Here is a 23,858-nt window from a genome sequence, read left to right on the forward strand (position 1 = left end):
CCTGGGGTGGTCCCCCAGATCCTACCTGCTGCCCTGCCCACTTTTTTTGGATTCTGCCTCCCCAGAATGCTGACCTCAGGGGCCCTTGTGGTCCTCCCCTCCCAAGTCCACCCCAGTTACCTCTTCCCATGCATAGCTGGGGTCATCTCAGGCTGATGCGGGAGTCCAGCTGCTGTAGGTGTTCCTGGACTCCAAAAGGGATGGTGGGTGTCCACATCCTGCAGTGGGACATGGGACACCGAGGCCAGGTTAGAGGAGAGAGTGTGACCTAGGGCCCCAAACATAAGAGGTCCCAGAATCTCTCCTCCTACTCAGCCTGGGACCTTGGGGACTTCCCAACTGGCAGGACTAGACCGGTGTGGAGACGCGGGGACAATAGAGGCCTAGGAACCCCAAGACCCCGCTCTTTAGACCTGGTTCTGCTGCTGACTTGCTGTATGACCTCAAAAATGTTGGTTCAACTCTCTGTGCCTCATTCTCCTCCTCTGTAATGCAGGTCCATTAGATCCACCCTATCCTCTTAAAAGATATGAGTGATTACATAAATTAAAATGCTTAGAAAGTGTATAAAGTACCAGTTTGGGACATTAGACATCATGGTGATATAATAATAAGTTGGAGTCATATGAAATTGCTAGTTTTGTAGGTTAAAATGGTTTATATAAGCAATTTCATATTGTTCAGCCCAACATATTGAGCATTTTCATGTACCAGACATTGTTATAAGTGCTTTATACATTTGGCTAATTTAAACCTCACAACACTGTGTGGAGGCAAATATTATAACCATTATTGTTTTACAGATGAGGAAACTGAGGTCAAAAAGGTGAAGTGTGTCCTGCTTGCCCAAGGCCCCCCATTGGTGAGGGGCAGAGCAGGATTTGAGCTCAAGGCTCACGGAACCACACACCGGGGCAGCTGAGACTTACGCCAGTGTCTCCACGTGAGGGCACTTTCTCAGGCTGGCAGTGAGCTGCTGGGCGCCGGCGGCTGTGAACTTGTTGTACTGGACACTGGAGAGAGAAACCCATCTTGGAGCCTGGCCCTCAGAACCATCCAGCCCCATTCCAGGGCCACCCCCACACTCTTGACAACCAGACCTCAGCCCAGTCCTTCCCATGGCACCAGACGGAGATCCCGGTCTCCCCAAAGTGCCACCCAGGTTCCCATACTCACTCCAGCACCCGCAGGGACACCATGTCTGGAAGCACGTGTGCCAGGCTCTTGGCTCCCACGTCACCGATGCAGTTATTGTACAAACTGCCAGAAACAGAAGTCAGGACAGGGTCTGGGGTGCAGGGGTTCAGGGCCCAGGGGGACCCACACAGAACTGGGATGACTGCCCCAGTTTCCAGAGGGCAAACTGATGCTCAGAGAGTTGGGGACACTTCACCATTGTGACGCAGTGAGTCCAGGGAAGCAGCAGGACTGAGAGGCAGTAGCTGCCAGGCTGAGACTTCATGAGTTCAAATCCCAACTCTGCCATTTGCTGCCTATGTCACCTTTGACAAATTTCTTACCTCCTCTGTGACTCAGTTTGCTCCTCCACAAAATGGGCACAATAGAGTCATTGTGAGAAAGAGTTGAGTTAATGTCGGTAACACACACAGAACAGACTCGGCATGTGGAACAAACTAAATGTTAGCTATGGTTATTACTATGTCCTAGGGTGGGTTGGGGGGTTGAGTGAGTTACTGTAGAAGGTATGACCAGCACTGAGGATAAAGGAGAGAGAAAAGCCCAATCGCTGGGCTGGCTCAGGTTTCTGTGGTATACTCACAGTCACCACTTACAACGTTGAAAACAGCATGACAAGTGTTGCTGACTTAAGCTGTATACTCATTATTAAGCATCCTTTTAACAAGCCAGGGACTGCTGTGGTCCTAATTTCAAGGCCATGACTTTGCCAGGACAGCCTCAGGGCTACACTACAGGGCGGCATGTTAAAGCAGCAGGTCTATACTGCAGCCAAGTGGATTCAGGCTAAACTCCAGCATCCCCTGATGTCAAGATTTGGCTGGTACCAAGGCAGGGGCTTTGCATTCTGTTCCTGGGGTGGGTCTTAAATCCCAGGAGGTCCTTCCTGCTCACGCAGACAGAGGTTCCTTTCTATATTCTGTTGATGCCAAGAAGCACATGTTCATATATTTGAGTATCTTTGATATTACGATCTATTAATCAATGGAGTGTCATATAATCTTCAGTGTTTTGCCCTCTAAACGATGTCTTACAATGGATGGCATCTTAGGTTCCATGAAATATGAGGTTTGTTGAAGCATCAGTTGGACCGGGTGGTACCTCCATAGGCCCCACCTGCTTCTGCATTCACAGTAGAAAAACTCCAAAGCCCCCTCCTGACCTATGAGTGCCTGCCTGCATGACCTGACCTCCACTTACCTCTCTCACCTCATCTCCCACCTTCTGTCCCTTATTTACTACAGCCATCCACAGTGGACCTTCTGGTGCCCAAAGACTCAACCTCTTTCCTACCTCAGCACCTTTGCATCTTCTGTTCCCTCTTCTTGGAATACTTTTCCCTAGAGCTGCCCATGGAAGGGGAAGGGTTTCCTGCCCCCTCAGAGGTTGCCTGACCTCTCTGGTGAATTCAGTATTCCCTATTGTAACTCCTGGGCCCTTATTAGTCTCCTCCCCAGATAAATCAGTATTTTAAAATATTTTACATATACTTGCTTATTATGTAAGAAACCCAAAAGTAAGAACCACACCAGTTTTGTTTGTAGTTGTATCTCTAGCTCCCAGCACAGGTTCTGGCCCATGGTTGATGTTAGAGAATATTAGATATCCTGTACAACTCTAGAGGGTGCCAATCACATAGACCATGAGTTTCAGCTGTACCCAGTGGCCCTGAGTGGAAGGATAAAGAATGGGTACATCAATAACTCAATGAACCAGATGCCATCTCCCCTGGGATCTGACTCTGGCAGTCCTTGGCAGGTGATGAGGGCCAGGGATGGAGAGGGAAGTTTCTCCCAGCCTGGTGAGAGAGATGAGAGCTGGCCATGGTGAGCTGAATGACTGGGGCTTTGGGCCAAGCTCAAAGTTCCCTAATTAGCCTGTGTACTACCATGGGCCAGGCTGGTAGTAATCAAAAGCAAGAGGTACTATGCCAAGGCCCACCAGAAGGTGGCAGTGTAAGCACTGACTGGTGTGGGTGATAAAAGCCAGACAAAGCTTCAGGAGAGTGATCAGCCTTCTAGAAATCACCACCCCTGGACTCTAGAAAAAACTCAGTTGTGCCATCCCCTGCAGGTAGAGGGCCAATACTGTACACTAGGGCCCAGTATTGCACCAAGAGTTTTCCACAGGTCATTGGGATGGTACCAATTTTCCAGATGAATAAATAGAGTCATTGCCCAACTCCAGGGCGTGGGACTGTGTTCATACCGGGTTTTAGGTGACTGCCCACCACCCCCACAAGTTGTGCAACACTGACACAGCAGAACAGCCTGTAGTGACTGCCTCCAGGGTCCCAGTGTGGGACTTTGCACTGGCACAGAGGGGGCTCTCTGCCCTCCCCCCACCTACCAGCTCAGCACCCAATCCACGGCAGGGTCCCACTCACCTCAGCCTGAGGAGGGATGCAGCCAGTGAGGGCAGGGCCTCAGCAAGCTTGCAGGCACCCACGTCGGTGATGCTGTTCTGGGACAAGCTGCAGGGACCCAGAGAGAGAAAGGGCTTAGGGCCAAACTTGTAGGCCCCTGCCCCATCAGCATCCATTTATTCCCACCCCCCATCCCGGACAGAGCTGGGAAACTATTCCTTCTTCACAGCGTGGCCCAGAGCAGCTAACACATAACAAGGAGAGCTGTGGGTAATGAACTGTGAGTGGCATTGTAAGTAGACTGATGCTAACTCTTAATAAATAAGAGGATACTGTTAGGTCCTATGGCTGAGTGAGATGATGGAGGTGAGGATGCATATGAGAGAGAGAGCACTTTCTAGACCACACCTGTTTTATCATTTTATAGCATTCCCTTTGAACAACTTTTCAGCACTGCAACTAAATAAGTGTTCATGTTATTTGTCTAATGGCTGTGGGCTCCACAAGGCAAGGAGTCTGTCTGTTTTTTGTTCATTACTGTTTTGTTGTGCCTAGAGCAATGCCAAGCACATATTAGGTGCTCAATAAAAATTTAAGTGAGATGGGGGAGAAAGGAAGGAAAGAGAGGGGAAAGACAGAGGGGGGAAGAAAGGAAGGAGAGGAGAAAGAAAGGAAGGAGAGAAGGAAGGAAGGAAGGAGGGAAGGAAGGAAGGAGGGAAGGGAGGAAGGAAGGACTAAGAGAGGGAAATCTAGCTTACTCACAATGTTACCTAGAATACTATAAGTTACCTGAGAAGTCTCAGTGTCTTTCAATCAGGAAATGCCTAAGTGAATTTTGGTGAATTCTGTGGCCATCCTGATCATAGTTATGAAGTGGAGTGTGGATAAGTTTTGATGATACCTTCTAGGTTCAGTAAAAAAAAATGATATGGATCTTCTTACATCATATCCATATCCTACTTCCCAAAGCCCAGAATAGTTTCTTAAGAAAATAAAAATGTACTATTTTGATGTTCAGCTGATAAATCCTGAACTATTTCTTCCATTTCACCTCCAATGTAATTTTCTGTCACTAAACACTGTTTACTTTCATTAGTGTATATTTTTTACTTCTGGATGTATTTGTTTGTTTGTTTGTTTATTGTACCTTCTCACTACAAGACTCCTGAGATCAGGAACTTTGTTTTGTTTAAAGCTGGATTTCTAGGGCTAAGAATGGAGCCTGCACACACTAGGTGCTTCATAAATATATGTTGATTAAGTTAATAAATGATTGGGTGCATGAATGATTAATAAAAAATGAACGCATGAAAGGCTGAATGGATGGATGGATGGATGGATGGATGAGTACATGGATGAATGACTGAATGGGTAAGTGAATAAAAGAATACAAAAGCCAGAAGGCCATGGGGGGACAAATATATCAGGAAGGGCAGGCCCAGTGCACTTACTTGAGCGTCTCCAGGGCCTTCAGCTGAGGGAAAGTGGCTGAGAGCTGTGCAACACCCTCATCCCCGATCTTGTTCTCACTCAGCGAGTCCAGGCTGCAGGTGAAATCAGATGAGGGGGCCATCAGCCAGCACCTTGGAAGCCACCTGACCCATCGCCTCCCTCTGAACCATCGGGGCCTCCTCCCAATTCCAACCCCTGGACATGCCATAGCAGATGTCTGCTCCAGGACTTTTGAGAGCATGTTTTGATCGCCAGGGGCACCAACTCACTAGCCGGGGGACATGGTTCTAGCTCCTAAAGGATCTGAATCCCTATTTTGCTTCCTAGGAGCCCCAACGAGCTTGGGAAACGTCCTGGCAATCTCTTGGGACCTCAACTGTACCATGGGGTCACGCTCTCTGACCCAGCTCCTCTGTGGGGTGGCTGGGAGCAACAGACAAGATGAAGAGTTTCAAAGATCACAAAAGGATTTAACTTGTAAAAAAAATTACTGGGGATTCCCATCCATCATTGCTTCCCTGTAGTGCGGTCATCTGATCAGTCACACCAGCCCCATAAAAGAAGCAGCAGGACAGCGACGCATACACACAAAGCAGGCAGGGTTTAGGGATGTCAAAGCCTGAGGTCACAGGGATGGCTCCAGGGCCTATACTCACTCCAGATGCTGAAGGGAGGAAAAGGCCTCAAGAATCCTCACCAGCTTGGGGAAAGCCTGGGGGCCCAAGACAGGGCCCAGCCTAGGAAGCAAAGGGCAGAGGTAAGACCCTGAAACAGTTACGGCCTCTCAGTTCAGCCCTGGGCTGGGGAGGGGTAGAGACAGGGTACAGAAGGCAGGCCCTCTGAGGTCTCCCCTCCTCCCATCCCCCCAGCCCCACCAGGTAGGACCCCAAATCTGCTCTGGGAAGATTTCACAAAGCCCTCTCAAGTAGCCAGCTGGGAACTCCCCAGCTTTCATCCCAAGCGGGGTTCTTACTCCTGCCAACATCTACACGCACCCTTCTTCTGCCCTGGCCTGAGAAGGTGGTTTCCAAATGCTGGCCTGAGGACTACTACCAGGCCCAAGAAAGATGGTTTAAGCATTTGCCCCTGCATTTTAGTAACGAGCAGAACCATTTCTTGAGCACTTATCGTATGCCAGGAACACAGAATATACTTCACTGAGATTAGATCTCATTTAATTCTCACAATGACTCTGAGCTAAGGGAACTTCTTGTCCCCATTTTACAGATGGGGAAATGGAGGCGCAGAGAGGTTAACTAACTCACATAAGGTCACAAACCCTGGGTTGCCATTTAGACTAGACTTTGAAGAAATAAGAAAAACAACGACAATGGAGGGGTGTTTTGTTTTTAAAATATGGTTAAATATACTCTGTGCAAAGATAGAACTGTTCTTTATTCTGAAATTATATTCTTTGGACTTTTTTGATGCTAAAATGTTGATTCCTTGATAAAGTGATGGTGCCAGCAGTGGTTATTTCGCTTGTTTGAATAAATGTACTTGATGAAAATTAAAAGATGGTAACTGCATAGTCATTCACATTCACTCTGAAATACTGTGTCTCTGAAATCCCAAAGTTTGGGAACCACTAGCCTCAATGAAAGGTTATGAGATGGGAGTCCCAAACCTGATTTGAATCTAGAATCTACCCCTTAGGGCGTTTTGGGCAAATCCTTTAACTTCTGAACCTCAGTCTTCTAAGATTTAGCCCTTATCATATGAGGTTTTTAGAAGCATTGAGGAATTCATTCATCAAATATTGATTATTTGCCCCCTGTGTGCCAGGCCCATAGAGCCCATTACAAGACAACTGTGAGCAAAACAGAGAAAAAACCTTTGCCCTTGGGGAGTGGGCATTCCAGTGGGCAAGACAGATAATCAAAGAAATTGGTAAATTATCTGGTGTTGGAGATAATATATGACATGGAGAAAAGTACAGTGGCTAGTAGGATGGAATTTTACTTTTAAAAATGGGTGTCAGAAAAGGCTTCGATCAGTTCAAACTAGAAGGAAGTGAGGGTGTGAGCCATGCAGCTATTTAGGGAAGAGTGTCCTGGGCAGAAGGCACAGCCAGTGCAAAGGCCCAGAGGCTGGATCAGGCTCAGTAATATTGAAAGCCAGCAAGAACACCCATGCGACTGGAGTAGAGGGAGCAAGGGAAAGAATATAGGAGATGAGGCTGAAGTAGTAAATGAGGGCTGAATCAGAGAAGAACCCCGTCTGCCAGTACAGCCCCTGTAGGACTTTCAGCAGCCGAGCAGTGGCTGGAACAGAGGCTGCCAGTCATACGCCCAAAATACTCTTTTCCTTCCTTCCTCCCTTCCTCAGAACTTGCTCAGGGTTTCCGGCCTCCAGGTGGCCTGTGTCCTGGTTCTGGGCTGTTCCACCCCACGGCTGATGTTCCACAGAGCACAGTTCCGACCTTGAACTAGGGGCTTTTGAAGCTGAAAATAATTCAAAGCTAGAGGGGCTTTTGGTGATTGTTTTCATATATTTCCTCTTTTCAGAACATTTTTATCTCTGCACAAATTTGACAACTTGTCTCTGTTTGAAACAAGAAACATTTTTTTTTCTGGGGAGCACAGGGAGCAGTGACCGGAGGAGCAGACAGGCTGTGTGTGGGTGACCAGCTGGGGACCTTGGACGAGTGACTTGACTTCACTGGTTTCTCATCTGTAACACAGGGAAGATAATGACTATCTTCCCAAGTAGCTCTTGAAATGAGTGGGATTATATATAAAATGCACAGAGTTCACTGTAGGTGTTTGATGATTCCTTCCTAGTCATTAGATGACTTTAGATTCCCATACAAGGACCAAACACAAATGTAGCTTTTTTTCTTTGTTGGAGCAAAAGCCAGGCTGCCCTGACTTTTGTGACTCTGGACAAACAATTGATACTCTGTAGGCCTCAGTGTCCGCATCTGAATGGGGATGTAATAACAATACCTCCACCCCCATGTGGCCCCTCTACCTGGCTCATTCCTACTCCTTTATCAAGTTTTATTGCTGCAGTTGCTTCCTCCAGGAAGTCCCATGATCTCTCCTAAGTCTGCACTCTCACAACCCTTGAGTTTCCTGACACCTATGACAGCAGGTAGCAACTGTCTATTTACAGTAGGCTGCAAGCTCCTTGAGGATAGTGGCCTTATTCATCTGAATAGGTCTGTCGAATGAATGAATTCAAATAAGCATGTTCACTAGTAAATGGGCCAATAATCTTCACTATCCCAGACCGGCCCTGCCCCAGCTGTTAGAAGCTAGTTTCCAGAGGGGTGAGGTGAGAGGGTAAGAATGATTCTGGATACCTATCTCCATTTTGGTGGCACAAGCCAAGCTAATGCCAGAGAAGAAACCTCATGGGGACCCAAGGCAATCCGCCCCTTTGCTTACGCAAACTCTAGCTTCTTTAGGTCCCGGATGGCAGGGAGTTCCCCAGCTGTGTCTTCTGAGGAGCTTTTTGTCCTGGAGGGAATAGGCAATGTTAGCTGGGAGCAAGCCCTTTGCCTGTTACTGAGCTACTACCTATGTGTTCCAGGATGCCTGCCCCAGTGCCCAAAATTCCCCTAAAAGACCATCTTTCTTGTGGCTGCTGTAGCCCACCTTTGGAAAGGAAAGCCTCAAGACAGGACTTAATTTGGGCATTACTGTGTGTGTCATGAAAGAGCCCCAGGGAAGACACCTACCAGCACCCATCCCAGACAGCACATAGCAAGTGCTCCAACAATGTGGGATGATGGCAGGAGTGAAAGACAGTTGTTCTGTGGTCAGGTTGCCTCCACTCTCTGGACTTCAGAACTCTGCAATCTGTCAAATGGGGGTAACACTGGTCCCGGATGCCTTGAAAGGCAGCCATAGGTGTCACTTCTGTCACTAGATGCAGAAGGTAGCTCTTTAACTCTTAGCAAGGGAGCTATGTCCCTGACTTTAGCTAAAAAAGAATTAGATACACGATGGGACAAAGTGACAAGTCCTGGGGCCTCTGCCTGGGTGGTGCCTGCACTGAGAGACTCCTGGTAGCTATTGCCCAGGGTGAGACCATGGGGTGTCCTAAAGGAGAGGAAGCATTGAAAGTGCTAATGGCAAACTTGATCTTAGGTCTTATATGCCTTCAACTTGCATGACCTGAATCACCTCCCATACCATTCCCCCTCACCTCTGGATCTGCACAAGGTTGCCCAGGTCTTCCACATCCTTCATGGACTTGGCTTTGAAAGGCTCGATAGTAAACTTCTCTTCCACTGCCTGGAGTAGCTTGTCTTCTCCTTGCTGTTGTAGGGACTCCCATAGTCCCACCGTGTCACTCAAGGCGGCCCTGTGGAGGTAGGCCCTCAGACCCAGGCACAGTGACTGGGCTAGACCATAATGGAGGGGCAGCTCCATGAAGGACCCTCCTGCCTATTCAGAAACTTTCCTCCCTCAACTTAACTCCTACTTCCCCTGAAAGCCTTCAGTGACCACTCCAGCATTCTCTGCATGGTTTTATTTTCCTTTTTGCTTTGGCTACTAGGAAACTCAGTGCTAAATTCTTGATTGAACCAGTACAATGACATAGGGCCTTACACACTGGGCAAAGTATGCTTAGGGGAAAGGTGGGAGAGATTCTCTGGAGATTAGGCGGAAGTGGTTGAATAGATTATAAAAGGATTTAAATGAGCCAAATTAAGAAATTTAGACTTCATACTGAGGGTAGTGGGATGCCTCTAAAGCATTGTAAATATGACCAGATTCAAGTTCTGATTAAATACAGTAAAGTGGAAGAGGAGAGAATGAATGGAGGTAGGGTGATTGACAGAAGGCTGTGGATTTAATCCAACCATGAGAAAATGGTGGCTTGGTCCAAAGGTGGAGAGAGGAAAACAAATTTGAACTCCAATCAGTTTTAGATTCTAGACACGGCCCAGTGCCTGGCATATGGTTGAAAGAATGATGCTATCTCTCACTGGTTGTGTGACTTGGGCAAGCTGCTATCCCTCTCTGAGCTTTAGTTTCTTCCCTTAACAAGTGAAGGAATCACTTCTGCCCTGACCTGGCCGCTGTGCGTACTACATGAGACCCAGCATGGTGTCACAACCACACGGGTGCCCAATGCAAAAAGGCCCCCTTCCTTATCCCCTGTCCCCACCTGAAACGGATGACACAGCTGAGTCCTACAAGGCTCCTGAGTCCAGAGGGATCAATGCCAGTACTGCGGAGGTCCAGGGAAAAGTCACGGCCCGCTGTTTCCAAGGTGCTGGCCAGTACGTGGATGTCTGGAGGCATAAGCCGGGTACCCAGGAAGGACAGGTGCGTTGGGAGACCCTGCACCACATGCTGCCAAAGGCCAGTGTCCAGTGCTTCATGGGCGCAGTGCAGGAGCTCCAAAAGCCGCCCTGACTGCAGCAACCCTGGCTGCAGCCGCTTCAAGTACCTGGTGAGCACCTTCTGCTTTCTATTCACCACAGTGGCCGCCACTGACCTTGTCAGGGTTCCCAGGCAGCAGGTGCGAGGCTGGAAGACCAGCCCGACCAGAAAGCGTGGCACACCATCCAGCCAATTGTCATAGGGCTTCTTCTTCCTTGGGGTTAATGCCAAATACTGTGGCAGCTCCTTGTCCTTGATCTCAGTGCTCAGGGCCAGCCACAAGGCTCCAAGAAAGCACTGCAGGAGGAAGCTGGAGAAGGCCAGCTCAGTCTCTGGGGCTCCAGGGGCGCACTGCACCAAGCCTTTGGCCACAGCCCAGGCCTTCACCTCCGCCGATGGGAGCTGGCCCTCCTTCAGGGTACTGTGGTGTCTGCGGCCCTGCTCCCAGGCCAACCTGGCCAGTGCCTCCAGGGCCCCTGGGGGGCTGTCACGGACAGCCGGGCTCAGGAGGCCAACATAGAGTCCCGTAAGTGTGGAGGGCAGCTCGGCCTCCTCTCCCAGCTCCAGGAGGGCCTCTGAGAGCTGGCACACAGCCCTGCACACAGTGGGACTGTGGCTATGACTGTGGAGAAACGGCTGGCCCTGGAGGAGCACCAGGGCTCTCTCTTGGTGGTGAGTGGCCCCCAACTGTTCAAAGTAGCGCAGCACATAGGTCTCAGCCTGCTCAGCTGAGAAGCTGGCCATCTCAAACAGGGCGTCAGCTTTGCTCAGACTCAGAGCCAGGCGGCCCCGAGACCGGACTGTGAGTAGCAGGGTGCAGCCTCGGAGCAGCTTGCGCTGGAGGAGTCCTGCTAGAAGCCCCCGAAGGGAGCGAGGCTCCGCCAATGTGGCTCCACACGTGCTATGCAGGAGGCTGTCCTGGGCTTCGAGCTCCTCAAAGGCATCCAGGATAAGCAGTACACGGTCAGGCCTCCTCAAGATGTGACCAAAGACCTCATTGTCCACTGGTAGTGGCTGCGGGCCCAGGGAGAAGAGTAGATCTTGCAGGCGGTAGGTGTCCCCTGAACGGTCCAAACAGTGGCAGGGCAAGTAGAAGACGAAGTCATACTGTGGCAGCTGGCCACAAGCCCAGGTCCGGCTCACTGCCCGGGCCCAGTGGCTCTTCCCCTGTCCTGCCCTGCCAAGCACAGCAATCACCTGTGTCTCACGCAGCTGCCGACGGTCAGTAGCAGCAAGCAGTACCTCAGCCAGACCCCTGCAGGCTGGCTGCCGCTCTGCCCAGTCCAGGGTGACTAGTTCCCTCTCTTGGCTCTTGCTGCTGCTCTTTTCCAGCTGTACCCTCATCAGGTCCACCTCCACCAGGATGCCTTCCGGGCCTGCAGGCTCGGCCTGGTACTTGTCCCGAAGTGAGCGGCAAAACTGCTCCACACTCTCTGCAAAGCCAACGGATGTGTAGGGTGAGGGGAGGATGCTAATAGCAGGACTGGCCACCATGAGGGCAGCCAAGAGGACAGCCCAGCCACCATCTCTAGCTTCTTCATTTGTTCACCACACAATCTTCACCGACTGTCTTCTTTATTCGCTGCTTCATTCAGTAACCAGATACTCATTTATTAACTCGTTCATTCCCACACCCATGCATTCCCTTGTCTCATTCACTTACCAATCAACTCCTTCATTTACTCATTAACCTCCCTCTTTTGCTTACTCACAATAGGGAGGGCATTGGTGGGGTGTTAAGAGTTATGGTTGTGGAATCCATGTGTCTGGTATAAATCTCAGCTTCCCCAATTAGTGTAATCTTGAGCATATTATATATCCCACTATGCTTCAGTTTCCTTGTCTGTAAAACGGAGGTAATATGAGGGCTGTTTGTGATGTTAATGATTTAGTATATCAGATGTGCTTAGAAGAGCACTTGCAACAGAGTAAGCACTCAGCAACTGGCCATTCTCTGTTTGCTCTCCCATCCTCACCTTCTGCCCCACACTTATCAGCTACTTCCATCCCCTCACTCAACCACCTGCTCTTCCCTTGTTTGTTCTCTCAGCCTCACAAACAAGATGGTAATGCCTAGGGGTGCTTCTTGAGGGGCAGGTCTGCAATAAACATTACTTAAGTGTGAGTGAATGCCAGAATGAATGCTGACATGATGGTACAACCCAATGAGTAATTGAGAGAGTGAATGAATGAATGAGTGCCAACAAATAAGAGGTTGAATATGTGTTGAGCAAATGAGTGAAGTGATGCCTTCAGCACCCAGGGCAGAGGACCCAGCTGCCACTCACCAGGCCATTTTGGAAGCTTGCTGGAGACCTCGAGAGCTGCAGGGCATTGGGTGGGGGACGTTTCATTCTCTGCAGATGAAGAAGGCGGTGTCAGAGTTAGAGTGAGGGGCGCCCTAGGGTCTTCCCTCCCTCTGAGGCATTCAGCCCTGAGTACCCAGAGGGCAGAGTCTACAAGGGCTCGGGGCATTAAAAGGTGTGGTTGTGTCCTGCTTAAAGATGGCTTTCTTTGGCCAGCTTTACTTTAAAAAAAGTTTCACCACTGTGTTTTCTTTTTAAATCCTCACCCAAAGACATGCTTAAAGAAGAAAGAAAGGGAGAGAGAGAGGGAGGGAGAGAAACATTGATCGGTTGCCTCTCATACACACCCTGACTGGGGACCAAACAACCTAGGCATGTGCCCCGACTGGGAATTAAACCTGCAACCTTGCAGAGGTGCCCAACCCGCAGGCTGCATGGGGCCCAGTATGGCTATGAATGCAGCCCAACACAAAATCCTAAGTTTACTTAAAACCTTTTTTTTTTGCTCATCAGTTTTCATTAGTGTTTATGTATTTAATGTGTAGCCCATGGCGACTCTCTTCTTCCAGTGTGGCCCAGAGATACCAAAAGACTGGACATCCCTGGTGACGCTCCAACCAACTGAGCCACACCAGCCAGGGCTTTTACTATGGTTTTAAAAATCACAACATCTATATAAAAATCAAGATTTGAAGATTCTGCTGACAATTCAGAAGATATGGCCACATTGGGCTTTCCTGCTGGGTGACAAGCTGGTGAAGGCCGGTGGTCTTGTTGAGGTGGTACATGGATTCTCTAGTCGTCTCCCTTGCCCACCATCCCAGGCCCTCCACCCCCTGGAGATTCTCCCTGTTTTACATATACGTGGCCTGCTTGCCCCTGCAGGCAGCTGTTTGTGGACCCTATTGAAGCAATATTTACTCCAGGGCCTAAATCCTTTTTCCAATGACCTCACAGGCTCTGAGATCCTTACCTGTTACATTTGCACGGGAGGTCAGGGCTGGTTCTGGCATGTTGGGAAGGTCAGTTGCAGATGGGGCAAAGGGGCTGGTAGAGCCAAGCCGGTCTGGGGACTTCGGGAGGCTGTGGAGAACTGGGCTGCTGGAAGGGGGTGCTTGGCTGGCCTGGGGCATCTTGCCTACATTAGGTGGGAAAGGAATATAAGAACAACCAGGTGCTCATCCAGGAACCCACTTGAGTCACCCAACCTCAAATCAGGCTGTGGGGCTTGGGAAGTCTGGAGGGAGAACTTCCAAAAGTTGGCACTTCAGGGTGGAGTTGAGGAAAGAGCTCTGAGGTTACATCTAGCTCCTCGAGCCCTGGTGTCCCCATCAGTGATATGGATACACCAGTTCATGGGGAGCTTAGGGCAAGTGCTACTATGGCAGGTTTTCTACTGTATTGTCTGTGCTCATTTTCCTAGATGCTCAGAATATTCCCCTGCTTCTGGGGTACCAGTGTACTACACAAAAATTAGTGTGTGACCTTCAAAGGATGCTTTTCAATTGAGTGGAAGTATACCCCTGGCCTCATTCTCTCTCCCATCCCTGAAAGTCCAAACATGGCCTTCCCTGAGCAATTCACAATCCATTAGTGTGGCAATCAGAAGGGATCATTTTACTGGTCAGGAAACAAGGTAATTCAGAGAAATCTATACAAGGATGCACACCAAACTGTTCACAAGGGTATACTAAGACAGTTGAGGGAGAGACTCAGTACCCCAACACTTGTAAGCATCTCTTATTATTTGGCTTTTTAAAGAGTCTGCATTGATGCTATAGTTTAAAATATAATAATGTTTAGTAGTGGGGAGAAAAAACTAAGGCTTAGTCGGGGAAAGTGACACATAGAAGGACACATAGCCATTCACTCACCCAGACCACCATGGAGACTCTGCTCCTCTACTTTGATTCTTAGCAAGTAGGGACAGAGAAAAGTGTTATGAGAGGGGCAGATCATGAGAAGGTACTAGGCTAAAACCACCAAATGCCTGGGGTTGGGGGAGGACAGAATCAGGGAATAGTCAGGCAGCAGGGAGAGGGGGTGGGGGCACCAGGGCCAGGTCTCACTCACTCACCTTGGTAGATGAGTATATTGGACACCTCTGTCCCAGATCCTGAGATTTGCCAGAGCCCCTGGGGCAGAGGGAGAGTGGGGATGATGTGGATGGGTCCAGCAGGGAGGCTCAGACAACTCAACAAGGAACTGGAGGCAGGCACTGCAAGAGACAAAGGCAGTGAGGTGAGATCCTCTACAGCACCTATGCTGTTGCTTTGTGATTATTGAATTAACATCTGACTCCCTTTCTAAAGGGCTCCAATTTCCCAAAGAGCAGCAGCTGTGTCTGTCTTGATCATGGCAGTGTCCCTAGCACCTAACAGAGGGGCGGGTACAGAGAGGTGCTCCATTCACAGATGATGAATGCATTGGGCTAGTGGGTGAATTCTCTAACTGGTGAAGACTCCATGTTGTGCCTCCTAGAGAAAGGGTTCCTTCTAGAGCTTGTTTCCTGGCTGGAGTGGAATTGATGGAGGCCTGAAGGATGAGATGGGCTGGGACAGAAGTGGGTGACACTGGTTGGGATCGGGATTCCTGTCCCTGGTGGACCCTGCCTTAGTTACTCATCAGGCATGGGGAAGGGGGAAGCCCACCTTCTCCAAGCCCCCCACATACCAGGAGTCAGGACTGTTTCCTCTAGCTGGGTCTGTCCAGATGCTGTTTCCTTGTTGAACAGAGCAGGTGGTGATGGGCAGGGCAGAGCTGACGAGTTGCTTGCTGGACCCACTAGGAAAGTGCCAGTCACCATGGGCACTTTTAGGGGCTCGGCTGTGTGGAAGGAGCCATGTTAGAGGCTGCATGAGATCTAGTGGGTTTCTGGAGGGGCCTTCTTAGGATGGGGAGCACTCTGGGAGCACAGAAGATCTCTCTCCTGGCAGTTGGAGGAAGCTCCTGTCCTCTTCTCAGCCCTGGGTGAAGCTGGTCTGATCAGCAATCATTCTATGCCAGGCAGCCCCTGCTCCCAGCCCTCTCCTTGTGACTGGGCCCTTAGAGCTTCCTGAGATGGAGACCTGGTGATGGACCCATTAGGTCACTAAGGCAGGACAGACCTATAAGTAGGCCATTGGCCCAGGGCCCTACCACCTTTTACAACTAGTCACAGATCTCCTGGGGTGGGGGACTTAAGAAGCATCAAGCACTTCCCAAAGAAAGAAGAGGGTGTACCTCTATCAGACTGGGGCAGAAGTCTTTCTCATGTATTTAATGGGGAGATCTAAGAGGTTAGAGACTTCCTTCCCCCAGCAGACTGGGGACTCCCTGGAGACAGGGACTACTTCACTATCATGGGCTCTTCATGGGCAGAGTCCCTATCTCTCCCATCAGATTGGAACTCTCTGAGGTTGGGAACTAGGCTTCTTCCATCAGATTATGAGCCTTTCATTCCTCAGTCTGTTTCCCACTCAGGGGCTGGTCTTTTGACTTTTGCAATAACAACTGGGTGGGAGGAGAGTAGAGAAGAGGGGAAGGAAGGGGAGGAAGCATCTGTTGGGAGAAGATGGTGAGCTTGGAGGAAGAGGCTGAGGTATGGGGGGTGGTGGGCTCGGGAGGGCACTGAGTAACCAGCTAACCCTAGGTGAGTACTCTGAAAAGAGAAGGCAGTGGAACGAGGTGAGGGGAGTGTGTGGGGAACAGTGGAGTGGAGCAGGGCCTCAGCTCTGACTCAGCATATAGCAGAGGGGATGCTAGGGAAGAATCTTTGTAGGAGAAGCTGAGTCTCCTAGTGGCTCTCAAACTATACAAGATATGGAATCATGGATCTTGGTTTCAATCCCAGCTCCACCTCTCATTAACTGTATTATCATGGATAAGGGGCTTCGCCTCTCTGATCCTCAGCTTTAAATGCCAGTTTATATGTGCACCTGAGGAGACCCAAGCTTTCCTGCCTTGTAGTCTCCCGGGGCCCACCAGCCCTGCTCACCGAGCTTCATGTGCTTCAGGTCTCCAGGCAGTTCCTCTGGGAAGGCTGCAGAGAGAACACCATGGTTATCACCCCAGGGAAGGGGTGTTCCAGGCCAGGAGGAGCTCCTGAACCCTAGCAAGCCAAATAGCTTTGCCTTCAATGTCTGGGAATGGCCTTGGGAATCCCATTCCCTTCCCCTGACCATTCCTGTCCCCTTGTCTGTCTGTTTGTGGTCAAATTCCACATTGAAGCTCACAGGAAAGTGAGACACTGGAAGTGGCAGAAATGCAGAGGGGACAAACAAGATGAGTTTGAGTTTAAGGAAATAAAAATAAAAAACAACCTGCTTTTGATCTCTTCCTAGCCATGTGCCTTTGCAACACAGCCTATATGAGACTGTGATCTCTCATCTCTGAAATAGGGGGTGGGGAGTGTGTGGGGGGGTGATTCCTACCTCGCAGAAGTACACTGGAAATCAGTGAGTGAGTATTAAGCACTTAGCACACTAATGGAGAAAAACCCTATGTGTCCCTTAGCAAGGGGCATTATGGTTCATCTACCAACAAAATACCATGAGCCCTGAAAATGAATAAGGATCCTGAAAGATGTATAGGGAAGTGTACTGGCATCTGCAGTTTACTTTGAAATGTTCCAGACATAACATGAATGAATGGGTGGATGGATAGAGGGATGAAATATAGCCAAACATTAATTGTAGAATGTAAGTGGTAGGTATGTGGTGGTTTGTAGTAAAATTCTTCTACCTTACTGTGTATGGAAATTTTTCATAATAAAATGTTGGAAAAATATTTACCAAATGAAAATGAAAGGAGGGGAGAGAGAGAGAGAGAGAGAGAAAGAGAAGAAGAGAAAGGAAGAAAGGAAAGAAAGGAAAGAAAGAAAGAAAGAAAGAAAGAAAGAAAGAGAAAGAAAGAAGAGCAAGCCAGCCCAGGAGGCAGGAAAATTCTCTATCAGCGATAAAGAAATGATCTTCCATACATGTTACATGAAGAAAGCTAGGTGCAGAATAGTGTGGGTAAAAATGTGGTCATTTGTGCAGAAAATTTAGAAAAAGAGTTGGCTTATAAATAAATAAAATATTTCTAACAAGGCCAAAAGGAAACTGACAACATAGGTTGTCTTCAAGGAGGGAAACTGAGGGAAATAAACTGAGGAAAACTATATGAAAATAAATAAATTGGTACAGGGCTTACCCATGATCTGGCACATAGTATGCACTTGATTAACTGATATTTTCATCTAACGGGTATTTACTGAGGTGCTACTGCATGCCAGACAGTGCACTAGATGTTGGGGATGTAGTAGTGAGTGAAAGACTAGGTCCCTATCCTCACAGTGGGAGAACTAGGCAAAAGGCAATAAATAAGTACAGATTATGACAAATGTTAAGGTGCTAGAAGAGACATGACAAGGTGAAAATAAATGAGGTAATCTATGGGAAAAAGGTGAACAAGAAAGCCCTCCAGATCCAATTAGCCAAGACCTAGAAGGTTTGAAAAAGCTGGCCATGCAAAGAAGTGGGGCAAGGCATAGAGGGAACAGCAAGTGCAAAGGACCTGAGGCTAGAAAAGGTAGGTGGATTACAGGAATGGAAAGAAGCTAGTGTGGCTGGCGCATAATGGCTTTTGGGGAGTTTGGACTGGTGGAAAGGATCTAATCATGCAGACCTTGTGGTATGTATCTTGTAGCCATTGGAAGGTTAACAGGGAAGCAAAATGATCTGATTTATATTTAAAAGTTCACATTGGCTGCCAGGTGAGGACAGATTGAGGAGGCAGGGAGACTAAGTAGGAAGCTCAAAAAGGTACAGGTATTTGACACAGTCACAGAGAGCAGAAGTTGCAGGTACAGAATTAAAACCCAGTTCTTGCTGAATTCTGTGCTTGAAGAGACCCACCTCAAATACAGTGGTGAAAACTAAGCACAAAAGGGAAGTCAGAGCCCAAAGGTCCTTTGGAAATGGCAGTCAGTACAGCCAGTGGCAGAGACCCACCAGGAGAGTAGCCATTTGTACTTGGGCTGTCTGCTTCCTCCCTTAGTCACCAGGTGACAATGGCAAGGGGAGAGGCAGGTGGGACACTCAAACCCAGGTGGACCAGACAGGACTCAATGAGGGTAGCAACTGGAATCCACAAAAGGCTTTGGAGCCAGGGTAGGGCTGGCAGTCAAGCAAGGCTGGGTAGGATGAGGAAGGGGCTCACTTACGTCTTTTCTGACTTTTTTGTCCTGCTTCTTCCAGCATCTCCACACTCTCACTGATTATGTCTTCCAATCCTATGTGCTCAACTTTAAAGAAAAACCAAAGACACCAACATGCACAGTCAAGGGATGCCCCAGGCGAACCTGCATTGTCCCTGTGTTGGGAAGGCATCTGACTACCTATCGAAGGGTGGCCATCATTTCTTATGGTGCTCCCCAAGGAATAAGGAAAGAAATGTGGACTCAGCCAAGAACCCCCAACTTACTGAAAACGTCTTTGCTCGGGCCCTCAAACTGCGAGTCCTGGAACACATACTGGTCCAGTTCCGCTGCCCAGACAAGGAAAAGTGCAGTGAATCAGTGAGTTCTCAGTGTTTGCTGAATGAATGATCAAATTAATGAAAGAAAACTGAACCTTTATGGGCTGTTTATCTTATTGAAGGGGTGGGGTACATATCCATGAAAACTTACCTATTGCTCTAAGGTAGTGCAATGCAGCATGAATGAGCTGTCTTGGGGGCTTGAGTTTAAATTCCAGCTCTATCCTACACTAACCCCTCAAGCTATATGACCTCAGGCCAGCTAGTTAACCTCTCTGCACCCCCACTTCATCATCTGCATAATGAGAATAAATAATGCCTGCAACCCAGAGATGGATGACAAGGATCAGCAGCTCTGCATTTAAAGCATCCAACACAGTAGTCAGTACAGAGTAAGCACTCATAAATGGTGCCTAGTTATATGAAGTAGAACATGGGTTGGAACCAATGGAAAGACAATTATCATGGTGGAGGTCAAAGGAGAGAATAGGATGGGGCATTTGGGGAGTGATCCCCAGAGGAAGGGATCCTGGAGCCAGGCCTTGAAAGATGAGGCAGAGTCTGAGAGGTGGAAAGTGGAGGGCTTTCTGGATAGCAGGAACAGAGTAAGGGAAAGTGTTTACACTCTGTGTGGGAAATGCTGAAAGACAGATGTCTGCACCAGAAGTTTCGTGTTGGAGAAATTTAGAACTAGATTTTATAGGTAATGAGGAGCCATAAAAGGCATGTGAGCTGAATAATGGAGTAAAGGCAGAAATGAAGATGATGATTGCAAATTCCTTTTGTAACTTCGTTACACACAGAAATTTATTTAATCCTCACAGCCATCCCATGGGGTAGGTATGATTATTATTCCCATTGCACATATGGAAGCCAATGTAGTATTTCAGGATGTCTCAAATGACTGCATGCTCAGGCCAGGGCGTGGTCTTCTAGGAACACACAAGAAAACCCACAGACTTTAGGAGCACACTCCAGTGATGCTGCATCCTCCATTTGCTTAGGCAGCTCCACTTCCTGTGTAGATGCCCTCAAGGGAAGAACCCCCAAATTCTAAGTAATGCCCAAATCTTTCACTACTGCCTCCAGTTGTGAGGAAGTGTGGGTGCCCTCAGCACCAAACCCTTCTGCTTCCTGCAAGTATATTCCCAGGAAGAAAGGGAAGCAGGCAGCCTTTCAGTTCTGCAATTTTGAGACATCTCTCCGTTTTCTACCCCAGAATGATGCTGGATTAAACTGTGTCCTGAGGAAAGACTGGCCACATTTGTGCAGAGCACAGACCTCCTGAGTGATTTGCTTCTTGGGTTGCCAGAAAAAGGGCAGGTAAGAACACTTGTGCAATTTGTTCACTGTACAAGGGTCCCCAGCTAAGAGGGCAAATGGGGGGAGGAAATTCAGTCTGTACTTCAATAGCTAAGGTGCTACCTCCCAGTGGGGAATGCATCCTCCAGAAAAAGGATGCCATTTTTTAACTTAACAAAGTCTCTGTATGAAATACTGGTGACTGTGGTTAGGAGGGATCCTTTACCCCACCTCTACCCCCAAAACAACAATAATGGAAACACCTCTCCCCAGAAAGTTCTGCCTTTATCTGAAAGCTATGGTTTTCTCTCTTGTCTTTCTTTCTTCTTTCTTTCTTTCTTTCTTTCTTTCTTTCTTCTTTCTTTCTTTCTTTCTTTCTTTCTTTCTTTCTTCCTTCCTTCCTTCCTTCCTTCCTTCCTTCCTTCCTTCCTTCCTTCCTTTCTTTCTTTCTTTCATGTTCACCCAAGGATATGTTCATTAATTTTTGAGAGAGAGGTAGAAATAAACAGACAGGCAGACAGACATTGATGTTAGAGAGAAACACTGATCAGTTACTTCCCACATGTGCCTCAGGACTGAACCTACAACCTAGATGTGTGCCCTAACCATGGATCAAACCCAAAACTTTTTGGTGCATGGGAAGATGCTCCAACCAACTGGGGCACACCAGCCAGGAAATGCCTTTTAAAACTGCAAACTAGCTTTTCCACTTATGCTTTGGCAAACCTTCCCATCCCAGATACTTCCTTTTTTGTGGCTAATAGGACTTTGCAATGAGAAAGACACAGGTTAGAATTTCAGACCTGCCCATTACTATCTCTAATGAAGCCTTGGGTAGGTTGTTTCAGCCTTCTGAACTTTAACTTTGTTATCTGTAAAGTGGAGATACTCATAATATCTACTTCCTTTTTTGTTGGGATGTCACATATCCTGCAATTAGAAAGCAAGTGCAAATACTAGAGTAGTTTGGCTTAGGAACCGGTGAGAAAGAGAGGGAGGGATGTATAATATGGGTTTGGTGGAAAGGAAGGTCAGAACAAGAAATAGAAAAAGGTATAGAAATGGAGGCACAGAATACAATAGTGAGATTTTGTTTGCTTGCAGGTCATTAGTGGAGGGGTCTATTTCCCTTACTACTCTCCATCTTCTTGGAGTCTTCCCTGGAGTCTCTGTTCTTTTAGCCCTCGCTGCCCATCCCCCTTGCCATGATTTCTGAGAGAGGGGCCTTCTGTGGCTCACATGAATGGGCAAGATTAACAAAAGAGAAAAAAAGAACCTTTCCCCTCAATTGCCCTTTTTCTGGGCTCAGAGCACTTTCTCACCGATATTGGCATAAGCCTCCCTGGTCTCTTCGTCACCTTCTATGTCACACAACATCCTGCTGAACTGTTCACAGTTGATGGTGTCCATGTCAGGTTCTGTGGGGAAAAGCCTCTTGTGAAGCAGGGAAGATCTGGGAAGAGGGCTAGTGGGGAAGGTGGGAGAGACAGGTAGGGCTGGGAGACAGGGAGGGAGTTTCTCGCGGCCATAGGCTCGCGGCCATAGGAGCTGTCCTTGGTGCTGATCGGAGCTCAGTGGCTGTACTCACTGCAGTGGTTGCGGCCTGTCATGCAGCAAGCTGAGGGGTTGGGAGGGGACTGAGGGAAGAGAGCCCACCTGAGCAGAGCTCCATCTCTTCTCCAGCCAGTTCCATCTGGTCATAGAGGTGGTAGAGCTGGAAAGGGTCAGCATTGCTGTTAAGAAGCTCCAGGTACCCGCCTTCCAGAGGCCCAAAATCCATGGCTTCACAATGTCCACTGCCTAGAAGGGAGACATACTCGGTCATCTCATAGAATGTCGAAAAGATGCAAAGAATTAACATAGTTCCAAGTTGAGTCACTTGATAAAGGATAGGGCAGCAGAAGCTAAAGAAAGTGAGCAAAAGTGCTCATTCACCACCTCATATATGCTCAGGGCAGTGGGAAGAGAAGACCATACTTCCTTCTTCCAAGAGATTTACAATTATACCAGAAAGATGCCTGTGATACAGGAGAGGAAACTGGAGAAGTATAGAGTCAAGAGATCTTACACCTGTGAGCCAGGAGACCTGAGTTCCATATTTCATATTGCCATAAATGATGACAACTAAGACTGAAAGAGCACCTACTATGTGCCAGACACATAGGCTAGCACATTTAGTCTTCACACCAACAACCACACAAGGCAGATACTATCACTATACTCATTTTGTGCCTGAGTAAACTAAGTCTCAGAGATATGAAGTGACTTACATAAGGTAACCCAAGTCCAGGTGGAACCAGGATCTGGTTCTAGGCAGTCTGACTCAAGGACCTGCATTTAACTGTTTTGCTCTACTGCTGTGGGTGACCTCCAGCAATTTTCTGCTCCTCTCTGTGCCTCGGTTTCCTAATCTGTAAATTGAAGGAGTTGGGGCAGATTCTCTGTAAGATCTCTCATTATCATTTGTTAAAAGACACATCAAATACCTTAGATTCTACTTCATTTCATCTTTAAGACAACCTTGGACATGCCCACACAAATCTTTTACACAAAGCATAATTGTATAGATGCATAATTCATACCAAAATATGGAAGCAATTTAAATGCCCACCAGTGCACGAATGGATAAACAGGATGTGGTAAATCCATACAGTGTAATGTTATTCAGCCATAAAAAGAAATCAAGTATTGACATGTCACAACATGGATGAAACTTGAAAACAATTATGCTAAGTGAAAGAAAATAGATGCAACAGATCATATATTGTATGATTTTGTTTATATGAAATATGTAAAATAGGCAAATCTTTAGAGACAAATAGTAGATTAGTGGTTGACTAGGGTTGGGGTAGAGTTGTCTGGGGGGGATGGGAAGCAACTGCTAATAGGAGGATGGTGAAAGAAGCAACTTCTTTGCGGGAGGATGATGAAAATGTTTTAAAGTTGACCATGGGGATGGTTGCACAACTGTGTGAATATACTAAAACGGCCATTGGATCATACACTTTAAACGAATGAATTATATGATGTATGAATTATATCACAATAAAGTTTTTTTTTTTTAATTTCCTCTGTCACTTTTTTTTTTAAAGATTTTATTTATTTATTTTTAGGGAGGGAAGGGAGGGGGGGGAGAGAGAGAGAGAGAGAGAGAGAGAGAGAGAGAGAGAGAGAGAGAGAAACATCAATGTGCGGTTGCTGGGGTTTATGGCCTGCAACCCAGGAATGTACCCTGGCTGGGAATCGAACCTGGGACACTTTGGTTCCCAGCCCGTGCTCAATCCACTGAGCTACGCCAACAATAAAGTTTTTAAAATGAAATGAAACACTAACCCCTAGAAGGAAAGCTAAGCCCTTGCTGTCTAGAGCCAATTTGAAGCCTCATTTGTGTGGCTC

The 23,858-nt window shown here is 47.9% G+C and overlaps 1 protein-coding gene across 5 annotated transcripts in view; it reads right to left on the minus strand.

Annotated features, from left to right (window-relative positions):
- Window positions 1-23,858, minus strand: part of CIITA (class II major histocompatibility complex transactivator) — a 51,445-nt gene that overhangs the window by 3,136 nt on the left and 24,451 nt on the right. For 3 of the 5 annotated variants that reach the window (XM_028522740.2, XM_036020929.1, XM_036020930.1), the window contains exons 2-19: window positions 22,119-22,262; window positions 21,785-21,880; window positions 19,107-19,169; window positions 18,847-18,927; window positions 16,639-16,683; window positions 15,336-15,488; window positions 14,740-14,880; window positions 13,636-13,800; window positions 12,645-12,713; window positions 10,139-11,789; window positions 9,170-9,328; window positions 8,407-8,478; window positions 5,671-5,751; window positions 5,014-5,106; window positions 3,584-3,670; window positions 1,177-1,260; window positions 930-1,013; window positions 121-218 (exon numbers count right to left, since the gene is read on the minus strand). In XM_028522740.2, coding sequence (XP_028378541.1) covers window positions 143-218; window positions 930-1,013; window positions 1,177-1,260; window positions 3,584-3,670; window positions 5,014-5,106; window positions 5,671-5,751; window positions 8,407-8,478; window positions 9,170-9,328; window positions 10,139-11,789; window positions 12,645-12,713; window positions 13,636-13,800; window positions 14,740-14,880; window positions 15,336-15,488; window positions 16,639-16,683; window positions 18,847-18,927; window positions 19,107-19,169; window positions 21,785-21,880; window positions 22,119-22,262 — 3,344 coding nt within the window. In that variant the 3' untranslated portion in view covers window positions 121-142. Of the gene's footprint in view, window positions 1-120; window positions 219-929; window positions 1,014-1,176; window positions 1,261-3,583; window positions 3,671-5,013; window positions 5,107-5,670; window positions 5,752-8,406; window positions 8,479-9,169; window positions 9,369-10,138; window positions 11,790-12,644; window positions 12,714-13,635; window positions 13,801-14,739; window positions 14,881-15,335; window positions 15,489-16,638; window positions 16,684-18,846; window positions 18,928-19,106; window positions 19,170-21,784; window positions 21,881-22,118; window positions 22,263-23,858 lie in introns of those variants that run through there. The other 2 variants (XM_036020928.1, XM_036020931.1) reach the window with 2 other exon arrangements.

The sequence above is a fragment of the Phyllostomus discolor genome, chromosome 3 (assembly GCF_004126475.2).
Source record: "Phyllostomus discolor isolate MPI-MPIP mPhyDis1 chromosome 3, mPhyDis1.pri.v3, whole genome shotgun sequence".
NCBI lineage: Eukaryota > Metazoa > Chordata > Mammalia > Chiroptera > Phyllostomidae > Phyllostomus > Phyllostomus discolor.